General features: G+C 40.0%; 2 protein-coding genes across 2 annotated transcripts; both read right to left on the bottom strand.

Annotated features, from left to right (window-relative positions):
• Window positions 1–870: 870 nt before the first annotated feature.
• On the bottom strand, window positions 871–3144 carry LOC138787481 (serum amyloid P-component-like). Its single transcript, XM_069964796.1, has one exon. It carries the CDS (start codon window positions 3142–3144, stop codon window positions 2521–2523), a length of 624 nt encoding a protein of 207 aa, XP_069820897.1. The 3' UTR covers window positions 871–2520.
• A 6349-nt stretch (window positions 3145–9493) lies between these two features.
• Window positions 9494–13850, bottom strand: LOC138786577 (serum amyloid P-component-like). Its single transcript, XM_069963564.1, has 3 exons — window positions 13822–13850; window positions 11769–11842; window positions 9494–10116 (listed from the first exon to the last, which is right to left on the bottom strand). Exons 1-3 carry the CDS (start codon window positions 13848–13850, stop codon window positions 9494–9496), a joined length of 726 nt encoding a protein of 241 aa, XP_069819665.1.
• Between the last annotated feature and the right edge of the window lie 418 nt (window positions 13851–14268).

The following is a 14268-nucleotide window of genomic DNA, read 5'->3' as shown; positions in this document are numbered from 1 at the left end:
CTATACAGGTTTATAGTGCCTGAAGTCTTATGTTATCTCATCACCACTACGGCAGTCACCAGACTCTTTACTAATGTTCATAGGAAAATATGTTTAATATGGAAGATGTGTCAAGTAACGGGTACTCTGTACAATAAAGTGCTCTTTACAAGTGCCCAATCGAGGTCTTTGAGTGCTTCCCGTTGGGCAGAAGTCCATTTCACTTTTTAAAGGAAAAGTCTGGTGAAAATTTTTTATTAAAGTTTTGCATTGCCCCACAAAAGTTATACAAATCACCAATATACACTTATTACGGGAAATGCTTATAAAGTGCTTTTTCCCCTGCACTTACTACTGCATCAAGGCTTCACTTCCTGGATAACATGGTGATGTCACTTCCTGGATAACATGGTGATGTCACTTCCTGGATAACATTGTAATGTGACTTCCTGGATAACATGGTGATGTCACTTCCTTGATAACATGGTGATGTCATGACGTGACTCCCAGAGTTGTGCGGCTGTGGCTGCTGGAGAGGATGATGGCAGCGGGATGCTCAGTGTCCCTCCAGTGCCCTGTGTCCCTCAGTGTCCCCCTGCCATCATCTTCTCCAGCAGCCACAGCCCGCACAGCTCTGGGAGTCACGTCTAGACATCCCCTTGTTATCTAGGAAGTGACATCACCATTTTATCCAGGAAGTAACATCACCATGTCATCCAGGAAGTGACATCACCATGTTATCCAGGAAGTGACATCACCATGTTATCCAGGAAGTGAAGCCTTGATGCAGTAGTAAGTGCAGGAAAAAAAGCACTTTATAAGCATTTCCCATAATAAGTGTATATTGGGGATTTGTATAACTGTTGGGGGGCAATCCAATACTTTAATAAAGAATTTTGCCGGGATTATGTTTATATTTATTGTGATATTTATGCCTATTGCACTTAATTTGTGATTATTCATCTATGCTGCTATTATCTTGCATATGAGGTATATGCGTTGTATTTGAGAGAGAAATTTGCACGTATTGACTTATCTGTGGCCAGCATCTATGAAAGTACTCAAAAGATAAAAGACTTTTACCAATTGAACTTGACATTTGAGTAAAGTCATTGTTGAATTATAATACTCCATTTTTCTGTTGGCTGATTTCTACTGCACCTCACCAACACCAAGGAAGTTCCTACGATCACAATGACTGAACTTCAGTGTGCCACCAATGTCCACAGCTCTCCTGGGTGAAGTTAAATCTGGTTATGTTCGGTGGTCTGTTGTAAAACCGTGTCTGGCAGGGGAGTAAGTTTTATTGCCAATGACAGTTATTCTGCTGCCCAACACAGTTTTCAAACACGCCGCCTGACATAACCTGGCAGGTGACTCACTGGGTACACACAGGAGAGCTGTGGACAGCGTGTACTGCCACACAAACTGACAGGACAGGAGCCATTTCACAGCTACACAGCTTACACTAGTCCCCTCAAACTATTCCTCCAGCTTTCCCTTTAAAGACTCTTGAAAAATGACTTAGTACATTTTGAGAAACAGAACACACAGCTAACTGAAAGTCAGTACTCTGTGATGACAATGAACTACCACTTCCTGTTTGAAAGGGCTCTAAAGGATCAGGCTTTGTACTAAAAGGGGTTGTCCTGATTTCTTAGAATTGGAGAAGATTTAAATGAGAGCTGGGAAGCAGCTAGGTAAAACCTAAGTCTAGATATCCTCTTCAAAGGCTCTTAAAGGGGTCTTTCTGATCAACAGGTATCATATAGTTATATAGATTTTTTATTTACTATTTAAAAATCTCAAGCCATCTACTTATAAGCTGCTGTATGTCCTACAGGAAGTGGTGTACTCTTTCTACTCTGACACAGTCCTCTCTGCTGCCACCTCTGACCATGTCAGGAACTGTCTAGAGCAGGAGAAGTTTTTACAGGGATTTGCTACTGCTCTAGAAAGTTCCTGTTACGGACAGAGGTGGCAGCAGAGAGCACTCTACTTTCTGCAGCACATACAGCAGCGGATAAGTAGTAGAAGGCTTGAAAATATTAAAGAGTAGTACATTACAAATCTATATAACTTTAACAACAGAATACCCCTTTAGGTGTAATGATGCACTGTGTTTCATTGTATAAGATTGAAAAACAGTTGTTTTATGTTACAGCTACAACAATGACAAATGTTCAGGAGGCGGGTCCTTTTTGTTAGTTGCCCAGAACTATCTATGTAGAGAGTTTCCCCATCACCTCCTCTAAGCTATTTATGGCAGCTTTTTTGATTCCCTGATTGGATACTAGGCTGGCCCTCAGAATTGAGAGGAGGGGCAAGGAAAGCAATGAGTACAGACAGCTCTTGGCACCTAACAAGAAGAGCCCGCCTCCTGGACATTTACAGTAATGGTTTGTTTTGAGTGGTCGAAACACAAGCTCCACTTCCTGTTCTATGTATAGAGCTGTTAGCAGATTTGAAGGTTCAGAATTTCTTATAATAGACATTGCTATGGCATAATGAATATACTGCTGTGGGAAGACTCTATATACATTATACAGGTATACAAGGGTAAGGGTCTACATAAGGACGTATGCTGACGTCTCCATAAGAAGTATAAGTTAGAGCCTTCCAGTTAATGACATTACCGCTCACTTCATTACCTGCAAAATAATCTATGACATTGTCATCAGTCAGAGCTTTATCCCACATATTAAGATCCGTCATTTCTCCCACAAAGGACTTCCATTCGCTGAATTTTCCTCCATATGAATCTTGTTCTTGACCAATAATGATGATAGGACCAGCGCTGATCTCCCCATTCTCAATGTTGTTGTTGTTGTACTTTCTTCCATCGATCCACACCGCCTGGGCTTTAGAGCTCCATGTTGCACAGATACTTGTCCATTCTGTAAAATTATGGCCCTGCACATCATAAAGCTGTTCCTTATCACTGACCCATAAGGAAGACTGATTATAAGTTGTATCATAATAAAAGAGGAGAAAATCATTGTATTTCTTTGGAGTAGCCAATGAAAATAAGGAATAACGCCGGGTCAGATCTGAGCGGAATCTCATGCAGACCGTGGCCTCTACAAATGGGCCGGAAAGTTCTGGATATAGCCGAACATATGAGGTGGACGACTCCTTTGGAAAAGCAAATAATTTCTCCATCATATCTGTGTAAGAATAGAAAATAATAAAAATAAGAGCATAGTAAACACATTATGAAACCACAGACATTTTTGTGACCTTTTTTTTTTATCATGCATGCCTTCAAACATCTGTAACTTTAAATTTTTTGTCTTTGATCGACAAAGCCATATGATGGCTTCCTTACTGTAGGACAATTTGTAATATTATAGGGCTACACCAGAGAAAATATATTTTTCAAACTGGTGTCAGAAAGTTGCACAGATTTAAAAATCTTAAACCTTCCAGTACTTAACAGCTGCTGTATGTCCTGCAGGAAGTGATGTTTTTCCCCCAGTCTGACACAGTGCTCTCTGCTGCCACCTCTGTCCATGTTAGGAACTGTCCAGAGCCGGAGAGGTTTTTTATAGGGGATTTGCTACTGCTCTGGACAGTTCCTGACATGGACAGAGGTGGCAGCAGAGAGCGCTGTGTCAGACTGGAAAGAATACACCACTTCCTGCAGGATGGGAAGTATGGGAAGACTTGAGATGTTTTAAATAGAAGTAAATTACAAATCTATATAACTTTCTGAAACCAGATGGTTTGAAAGAATAGGATTTTCGCTGAAGTACCCCTATAAATTTAACTTTTAAAGCTCCTAATTTAACCTTTTAACAGTCACATTAAAATTGGAAAAACCCTCCCTAAAATGTAACTTTTTTTTTATTGTAGATTTGAAATGTGTGTCTTAAGAAAATTTTAACTCTGATGCACTCTCTATTTTCATCCCTCAGAGACAGAACTAATTTTAGCTTAAAGAACCATTTTTGGGTACATATTTTTATTTTTATATTTTTGCATTTTTTTCCCCACACCTTTTTACCATGGAGTAAGAATAACATATTATGTTTATTTTGTTGGCCAATACAAACACACTAATACCAAATGTGTATAGTGATTTTATATGTTAGTGTTTATTTCAGCATCTTTATGACAATGTAATTTTTGTGTGACTGCATTCTTAAGGCTGTAACTTTCTTATTAGAGATGAGCGAACCTGGAGCATGCTCGAGTCGATCCGAACCCGAACGTTCGGCATTTGATTAGCTGGGGCTGCTGAACTTGAATAAAGCTCTAAGGTTGTCTGGAAAACATGGATACAGCCAAAGACTATATCCATGTTTTCCACATAGCCTTAGGGCTTTATCCAACTTCAGCAGCCACCGCTAATCAAATGCCGAAAGTTCGGGTTCGGATCGACTCGAGCATGCTCCAGGTTCGCTCATCTCTATTTCTTATTCTTCCATTGCCATAGTTCGATGATGGCTTTTTTTTTAGAAGGAAATGATCTATAGTTTTTATTGGAGATTGTTTTGGGCGGATGTGGGAGGAGGGGTTAAAATTTTTAATGAAAAAAAAAAGTAAAGTTTTTTTTTAATTGTTTTATAAATTGTTTATTCTTTTACATCTTTTATCTTTCATCTTTTATATCTAATCCATTTGTATACAGGGTATACCAAATCATTGTTATTGCCTGTTAGTTTTACAATGGCAGGCAAGATACTGCCTCTGGCACAGCTTAATACATAGTATAGTCATGGCAACATTTGGAGCTGGCAACCATGGGCACATAGCCAATTGTGATAGAGGAAGCTTTTTCTCCCTGTTAGATCCTTCATATGCTGCGCAGTTCCTAGTGCAGTTCTACATTATACAGTATGAAAGGAAACTATCCTTTGGACCAAGCGGCTATCTAACAATGCCAGCAGTTTGGAACCTAAATTGCAGCTGACAGATCCACTTTAAGGACTAAAATGGTCTAACGGTCATGACCGTAACACATGTAAAAGAATATCTATTTGGCCATGATTTACTAACACCTCCCCCATCTCAGATACTTCCGAGACATGAGTAGGGTGAAAGTGGCGTGCCGGGGAGCAGGAGAGGTAAAATCTTGCTATGTTGGTGATACTATGATAACTAGGATCTTTCAACCTATGAGTAATGTAATAGAGTGGTTGTGTCAACCCTCTCGACTTCAGGATTAAAAAAATAAATAAATAAAAAATACTGTCCATTAAGAAGCCAATTTGGCGTATATTAATCCTAGATAATATATTAAAATAGCATCTGAAAAATATTAACTTACCTTCCTGGCCCAGAACTCCTGGGATCCACAACAGCGCCCAGACCAGCATCTTTTCAACGTCCTTTTGAATTTATTTACAAAGACAAAAAAATTGCAGAACAGTTCACCAAATACAGATGCAATGTGGCTCATAGTCGGACTCGGCTTTGATATTTATCAAGTAGATTAGAGCTGATAAGATCTGTCAGTATGAAGAAGGAATTCTGATGAAATATAATTTCTTTCAGATTATATCACGTGGTTGTGAAGAGCTTCAACACAAAGAGGAACAACAAGACAAAAAGCTCTTTAATTTATATGGCTTTTGTGTTCTGCAGAATTTTTGACTTTCTGTTTATATAAGTACATTTTGCATAGCCTAATGTATGCTGGCACTGTGGAGGACGAATGTAATGTTAAAGGATTTGTCTATGGGGTAAAAAGACAGCTGAAGCCTTCTGCTTCCCGGAGCTCACTTCCTCTGAATCCACGTCATTGTCTCCATAGGCCTCCCAATAGGTATAGTGAGATTGCTAATATGTTGCACATGAGATGACATACTGTCATAATTACAGATGAGTTAATCGAAGGTCCCAAACTGAGATTTGTTCAGTACTTTGGGAGAAAAATGCATTTCAGGAACAAAGCTAATTTTTTTTTAAAGTCCAAAATGGTAGCCTTACATAGTACATTATATTGCAGAAAAAGCACAGGTGCAAGTGGTTATCCATAATCCCTAGCACCTGGGCAATCTGTTACAAGCCCCACCCCCGCCTCCCGGGTTGATTAGGTACTAGGGATAGATAGAAGATAGTATGAGGGTAGAAGTATAAGCTTGGTAGCTGAAAAATGGTTCCTGTCCTGTCACTTTGTGTGTCAGTACACGCTGTCCACAACTCTCCTGGGTGAAGTTAACCCAGTGAGTCATCTGTCAGATGGCGTTTTCTAAAACCATGTCTGCAAGAAGAATAAATGTCATTGGCATTTGCATAGGTACATATTCACTAATGAAGTCTTGTGGACAGCTAAGCACTGGGAGTCAGTGTTAGGACCCAGGAAAGGCGACTGCTAAAGGTGAAGTCTGCTTCTATCTGCATTGTTACACATGGTAAGCATCGGCACACCTTAAATGTGTTGTCCAGAGAACAGAACATGACTAAAGCCTTCTGTTCCCCAGTGCTAAAACTTCTCTGTGCCTCGTGCCTTGATAAGATTGTTCATAGGAAATGTTCATCTTATTTTCACTTCTCTAAAATTCTCTAGACACAAGCAGTCAGCAGGGTTATGGGGATACATTATCTATACATACTTTATGCTAAACCCAGATAGCCATTTGAACCCTAGCTCAATGGGCCCTAATATTTTATATTTATTTTTCGCAATAGAGATTGAAGTATTTTTATTTATTTTTTTAAATAAGGGAGGATTACTTTTTTAAAGGGACAGAACTTTTTTTTTATTTTAATTTTACTGGTATAATCTCTGTATCCGATATAAAGGCCAAATAGAGCTGCTGTGCTCTTGTCCAGGGGGTCAGCATAAAGTAAAAGACTGCCATTTGTTGGTTGCTGCTCAGATTTTCCAACTTGCACCAATCCTTACAACTTTTATCATACAACTTTTTGTTGACCCCAATAAATAGACCGAACCTAGCTAGCAGAAGCAGAAGCTCTCCCAAATGCAGTTCACACAATAACAAACTATATAAATTGAGAATCACTGTAAACGCACTCATAGAATACAGAGAACCACTCAACTTTCCCGTAACTTGCATGGTGTAAGAACAAAATCACCTAAAGTTTATTAAATTGCAGTTTTTTTTGTTTGTTTGTTTTTTCAATTTCACCCCAAAAATGTATTTTATTACAGTAAAATGAAAGCAGTCATGAAAAAGTAAAATTAGTCCCCCTCCACCCCCCCCACCCCCCCAAAAAAAAAAAAAAAAAAAAAAAAAGCCATTATATAAAAAAATCAAGGAGATATGGGTTTTAGAAGGCTAGGAGGAAAGAAAGAAAATGCTAAAGTTAAAGTAACCCTGGGTATGAAGGCATTAATGTAAAAGTCAGTACCATTTAGATTCATAAACGCCATTTAGCTCAAATACTTAATGAGCGCAATGATTTGGGGGAGTTCAATCTGATAAATAGGAAGGGTTTTATTATATAAATTTAAAAAAAATTTAAAGAGCAAAAAATATATATTTATATATTTTTTTCAAATTAACTGGAATTAGAAAGTTATATAGATTTGTAAACAGTTTCTATTTAAAACATCTCATGTCTTTAAGTACTTATCAGTTACAGAATGTCCTGCAGAAAGTGTCATAACTGCATTAGGAGCTTTAAAAGGTAAATTTATAAAAGTACTTCAGCAAAAATCTTTTTCTTTCAAATCATCTGGTTTCAGAAATTTATATAGATTTGTAATTTACTTCTATTTAAAACATCTCAAGTCTTCCCATACTTCCCATCCTGCAGGAAGTGGTGTATTCATTCCAGTCTGACACAGTGCTCTCTGCTGCCACCTCTGTCCTGAGCAGGAGAGGTTTTCTATGGGGATTTGCTCCTGCTCTGGACAGTTCCTGACATGGACAGAGGTGGCAGCAGAGAGCACTGTGTCAGACTGGAAAGAATACACCACTTCCTGCAGGACATACAGCAGCTGATCAATCCTGTTTGGATTGCAGAGCATAGTGCATCCAATAGTGAAAGTAATGAATATTTATTCAAGCAACATACACTGTGGCAACTTTTCGACCCAATAGGGTCTTTCTCAAGCCTATAATACGTTTGAACAGCATGGGTATATATGAAGTGACCATAAAAAAAACAAAAAAACAATCATAGCCTGCTGACATTAGCAGCGTGTCAAATGGGGTGCATGATAAACCCGGAGTGGAACCAATATAAGTATAGTACTTTGAGTGAATGTATATAGTAAAGCCTATTGTGATAATAAATCGTAACAAACTGACAGTGTACATCAAACTCCATTGCAGAGTTATTCAGATCATGTACCAAGTGCGTATGATGTAATGGGCAGATACAATGAATCACTTAAAGGGGTTGGCCACTTTATAGTGAAATTGCTCAGTTTACATTATAAGTAAATGTACTCACTGTATATACTAACAGCAGCTCCCTGTGTACCTCATAGAGCTAATATCAGACTCCCCTCATTGAGGCTGTGTCCTGCTCTGTAGTGAGTCTGTCCATAAGATGGCCGACATGGAGGAGCATGTGACCATGTCCACCACTGAGCCTGTATATATCTATGGAGGACACTGGGGGCGGGGCATGGTCACATGCTCCTCCGTGTCAGCCATCTTATGAACAGACTTACCACAGAGCAGAGCAGCACAGCCTAAAGGAGGGGAGTCTGATATTAGCTCTATGAGGTACACAGGGAGCTGCTGTCAATGTAAACAGTGAGCACATTTATTTATACTGAAAACTGAGCAATTTTAATATAAAGTGGCCAACCCCTTTAAGTAAAAAATGGCAACCACACATAGCAGAAAAAAAAACAAAAGGATTGACTAATGTCCCTTAACAGGATTGATAGGTTGCCGGCTGGGGGAGGCAACACCAAAGTTCAGTGACCAGGTGGGTAACCTACAGTAATTAAGGGCCAGAGCCATCCCAGGACTGATGAGAGGATGACAGGAGGTAGCAACGCGGCCTCTTGACATCATCAGTCCTGGGACATCGCTGCCTAACCAATCACAACTCAGCTTTCATTTCTTACATCGATCTGATAAAATAAAGCTGAGCTGTGATTGGTTGCTATGGGCAACACAGAGAATCTTACTATAAGACAGCGCCATAAATCTGCCCCCTATGTTGTGGCCATATAAACTCTGTGGTTGAGGAAAAGTTAATTAATGTCTCAGCTGCCACCATGACAAATGCCCAGGAGGCGGGGCCTTCTAGTTAGGTGCCCAGAACTTTCTGTATTGAGTGCTTCCCCAGCCCCTCCTCTCAGCTATGATTGACAGCTCTAGTGGTTTCCTAATTGGATACTAGAGCTGTCACGGAGAGCTAAGAGGAGGGGCAGGGAAGCTTCTAATATAGAGGTATGGCTTCCTAACAAGGTAGTGGCCTCCAGAACATTACATGAAAGGCCTCATTATCTTCTCTTCCCGTCCTCTGTATAGAGCTGTCAGCAGATGTGAGGGCTCAGGACTGCTGACAGATTCCCTATTATAGACATTGCTAGGATATAATGAGTATATTGCTGTGAGAAGACTTTATATACTGTACATTATACAGGTTCACAAGGATAGGGATCTACATAAGGACGTATGGTGACATCTCCAGTAAGATTATAATGTAAATCCTTCCAGTTAATGATATTACCGCTCACTTCATTGCCTGCAAAATAATCTATAACATTGTCATCAGTCAGAGCTTTATCCCACATATTCACATCCGTCATTTCTCCCACAAAGGACTGAGACTTCTGGAATCCTCCGCCATATGCATCTTGTTCCTGACCAATAATGATGATAGGATCAGCGCTGATCTCCACATTCTTTACCCCTTTTTTGTTGTACTTCTTTCCATCGATCCACACCGCCTGGGCTGTAGAGCTCCATGTTGCACAGATACTTGTCCATTCTGTAAAATCATTGCCCTGTAAATTATACGACTGGGGTGTATTAATGACCGATAGCAAAAGTTGATTTGATCCTGGATCATAAAAGAGGCGTAAACTGTTCTTTTTATGCTGAGTAGCCAATGAAAATAAGGAATAATTCCGGGTCAGATCTGAGTGGAATCTCATGCAGACCGTGGCCTCTACAAATGGGCCGGGAAGTTTTGGATATAGCCAAACATGTGAGGTTTTAGATTCCTTTGGGAAAGCAAATAATTTCTCCATCACATCTGTGTAAGAATAGGAAAAAATGAAAATAAGTATTTTTTACCCCTGTACTACATAGCATGTTATGTTCATTCTGTGTGTCAGTATAATTACAGCAATTCCAAGGGGATGTTGTAATAATACTATAAAAATAATTGTAAAAATTATGGAAATGAAACTTTTTATTTTTTTTTTTACATTACCCTATGCTGGCATTTGTTTTTTTATTTTCCAATCAATGGACCTATATAAGATTTATTTTATTTTTAAAGCATGAACTTTGTAAATGTTTTGTTCTAGTATACAGGACTTTTGGGATTTAAACATTATTTATGAATAGTTAGGAAAGTTAGGAAACTAAGTTAAAAAATATATATTTTTCCTGCCATATGTTCTAATTAGAGATGAGCGAAGCCGACTCGTTAAGGAAATTCGCAAACCAAATGGCGGCTGCACATGTTGTCTGGAGCATTGCTGGGCTGGAGAAAGGGATTAACTATAATCCCTAGCGCCCGTCCAATCAGCTGCAGGCCCCTCTGTGTCAGCACCTCCCCTTCACCCGCTGTATAAGGAGGTTTGGTAACGGAGGCGGCCTGTCGGCTGTGTGTGAAGGAGAGAGCAAGATGGCAGCAGGCAGGTAGAGCAGAGCAGGGAGAGACTAACAGAGCAAAATAGGGACAGAGAGGAGAGGAATGGTGGAAATTAGATGAGTGACTGGCTGATTGACATTTTTTTTTAAATTGTGTTTTTATGATTTTTGACACTTTTACAACAACATGCTTTAACAAATCTGCCCTTTTGTAATAGTCCCAGTATTGCAGCTACTATAGTTTTGTCTGTTTTAATGTAGTTTGTTAAGATTCAATTCGCAAATCTTAACGAATTTGACCCAAAATTTGCGAAGCTTGTGAAACGAATTTCCGTCTTTCTAATAGGCTGTAATATATTATATTATTGCTTTATTCTGTTATTACTTCATGTATCTATTGCTAGTGTTGCATTTATATAAATGTTCTGTAAATGCAGTAATAATTATATTGATATAAGGCAGGGGCTCATATATCTTCTTTACTTCTGCACTTTTGTTAACCTGACATGATGTATTAGTTATTTTATTTTATTTTTTTTTTGAGGGGGGCAATAATGTATATAAACCATCAATACCATGTTATCATCCTACAGATCCAGTACTGGGAACATTTACTATGTAAACTGTGGAACTTTGATCCATGGTTGGATTCTTAGAGACTGAGCCGTTCGAATGAGCACATGACTCTATCACCAATGTGTATAACTGTTTTCTACTAATATAGCACATAGTATTTGGGAGCAATATTTCCATGTACTTAGAAATGTACTGGTCCATTAAACTGAGATTGTGGACACTAGCATGCATCCTCTATATCTAATAAAGCCTACAGATCGATTAGTACTGCTGGAACTCATATTGTTAGTCATCTTGTGTTTCTTCTATATTCTAATAATTGTGGCAAGCTATTGTGTATTGTCCTATAGCCCATTCCAGCCTTGTGCAGGTCTAAAATGTTGTTCCTGCTGTCCTTAGACAGCTCTATAGCACATAGTAGTTGGAAGCAATATTATAGATTTTGCATTGATCATTAAAATAGTAAATACTTATGGTTATGAAGTTAGAAGTGGAGTAAATTTACCCTACCTTCCTTTCCTAGAAGCCCAGAGATACACAGAAGCATCCAGAACAGCATCTTCTCCATGTCCTTAGAAATTTCTCTAAGAAGGCAAAGTCATATTAAAAACTTCACCAAATAGAGATTTAATGTGGCTTCTATATGATCTGGCTTGGATATTTATTAACTAGATTAGAGCTGATAAGATCTGTCAGTATGAAGAAGACATTCTGATGAAATATAATTTCCTTTTGACGGCATCTAGAGCGTCAAAATAAAGAGGAACAGTCATTCAAATTTCTCTTTAATTTGCAAGACTCAAGACTGTGGTCCGCTGTACTGCAGATGTCGGAACTTACCTGACCTGGCTCCAGCGTTGGATCCTGCAGTGCCTGGATCGCTGCCTCAGATCTTGGGAGGACCGCTCCGACAGCCTGTCTGCTGGTCATGGATACCTGACAGGAACGCTGCAGGCCCACGTCACAGGCAGGAGAAGGCAGCTGAATACAACTGTGCTGCTATTACCAGGGGTTGGGTGGCAGGTGTTCCTACTATTCAGCCCCAAGCTGCTCAGGTGTTGTTCTGAGGATCAGAGGGGCCGGTCTAATTAGCTCTTGGACTGGACCTCTAGTCTACTATATAGTGTAAGTCCGCCCACACTGGGTTGCTGGATATTAAGCTTTGCCTCTTGCCTGCTTCTGTGTCTTTTCTATCATCTCGCTACTCTGACCTTGCCTTGTTCTTTTACCATTCTGCTGCAAGTCCTGACCTATTCCTTTTGCATCTGACCTTGTTTTTTGATTCCATTTCTGTACTGTTTTGTTCTTTTGTTGTGACCCGGACTGTCGACTCCTCTTTATTGTGTTTGTACATCTTGTCTGCGTTATTTTTTATACCTATCTAGGCCGGTCCTGTCGCCCAGTTGCTCACTGCTTGTTAGGGCAGAATGTGGCAAGTAAGCAGGGACAATGAGTGGGGTTCAGTTCAGGATTCATTGTCTGTGTCCTGTCCCTGTCTTTTCAGCGACTAGTCCTGACAGCAGAGTTAAGTATGCTATATAAGATTCATTAAAGTGACTGAGCAGATTATGTGGTATATTGCTTGAAGCTCTGCACGTTTGCCTTATATTGTGTTGTCTTCCTGGCTATGTCCCTGTCTTATGTTCATGTAATCTTGAATTTCATATTCGGCTGTTTTTTTCTTTTTGCCTTGATAGTCTGATGAATTTCAGAATTATAGTTATGGCAGAATTTTCCTGGGTCTTAATGCCCTCAGCTTGTTCCCTTAAGATAAGGTGGTGGTCATTAACTCTCAATAGCTGTCAGGCCATTGTTAGCTCTGTCTCCCAACCTTCCTGAACACGCAGCACAGACAAACTTTTATTAGTTATCGCAGAAGAAGAAGTCACTGAGAAGAAAATAGTCGTTCAGTTGAATACTAACATACATGACCCTTCCCTCCAACATCATCTGTCATTGGAGAGTTAAACATTTTAGAGAGTTGGCCAAACTCACTGAAGTCTAAAGTGTATAAGAACCTATAGCTTTTGTTTTTTGTGTTGTTCTGCTCTGTTCCACCTTTGGCTGTTATTTGTCTTTCATTTTAATTATTCGATTATTCGAATTAAAGGGGTTGTCCAGCGAAAATCTTTTTCTTTCAAATCAACTGGTGTCTGAAAGTTATATAGATTTGTAATTTACTTCTATTAAAAAATCTCAAGTCTTTCCATACTTATCAGCTGCTGTATGTCCTGCAGGAAATGTTTTATTTTCAGTCTGACACAGTGCTCTCTGCTGACTTTTCTGGCCGAGAGAGTACAAAATGTTGTATTAGCAATTGGCAAAAAAAAATTTGGACTATTCTACTTTGGATTCTGTTGGACTTGGATTTTTTCAATTTACTGGTCCACTAAACTGTGATTGTGGACACTATTGTACATCCTCTCTACCTGTCAAAGCCTACAGAACAACTGGTGCTGCCAGACCCCATATGGATGAGCTTCTTAAAGGGATTATCCAGTGTCGGGGCACTTTTTAGGGGGGACTGGGGAGGAGGTGGCTGAAATAAAAGACGTCCACTCACCTCCCTGGTTCCAGCGGCGGGTCACTCATCGCGGCGCTCCGGTCCCCGGTTCCCGGCCGCTTCCTGGTGTCTGACGACGCCCAAGACGCTACATCTCAGGGCCGCTCAGCCACTCAGTGAAGGAGGCGGGATCCGTTTGAAGTCCGCTCGCATCCCGCCTCCTTCACTGAGTGGCTGAGCGGCCCTGAGACGTAGCGTCTCTGGCGGCATCAGACACCAGGAAGTGGGCGGGAAACGGAGACTGCAGCGCCGCGATGAGTGACCCGCCGCTGGAACCGGGGAGGTGAGTGGACGTCTTTTATTTCAGCCACCTCCTCCCCGGTCCCCCCCAGAAAGTGCCCCCATGCTGGAGCACCCCTTTAATGAAAAACTAATAGGTCTGTAAGAGCCAGAACTCTTGAATAGTAGGTGATCAAATACCTATTTCATGCAATACAATGAAAAATA

Source organism: Dendropsophus ebraccatus, chromosome 3, assembly GCF_027789765.1.
Source record: "Dendropsophus ebraccatus isolate aDenEbr1 chromosome 3, aDenEbr1.pat, whole genome shotgun sequence".
In the NCBI taxonomy this organism is placed as follows: domain Eukaryota; kingdom Metazoa; phylum Chordata; class Amphibia; order Anura; family Hylidae; genus Dendropsophus; species Dendropsophus ebraccatus.
Note: the sequence above shows the minus strand (reverse complement) of the source record. Positions and strands in the feature narration are given on the sequence as shown.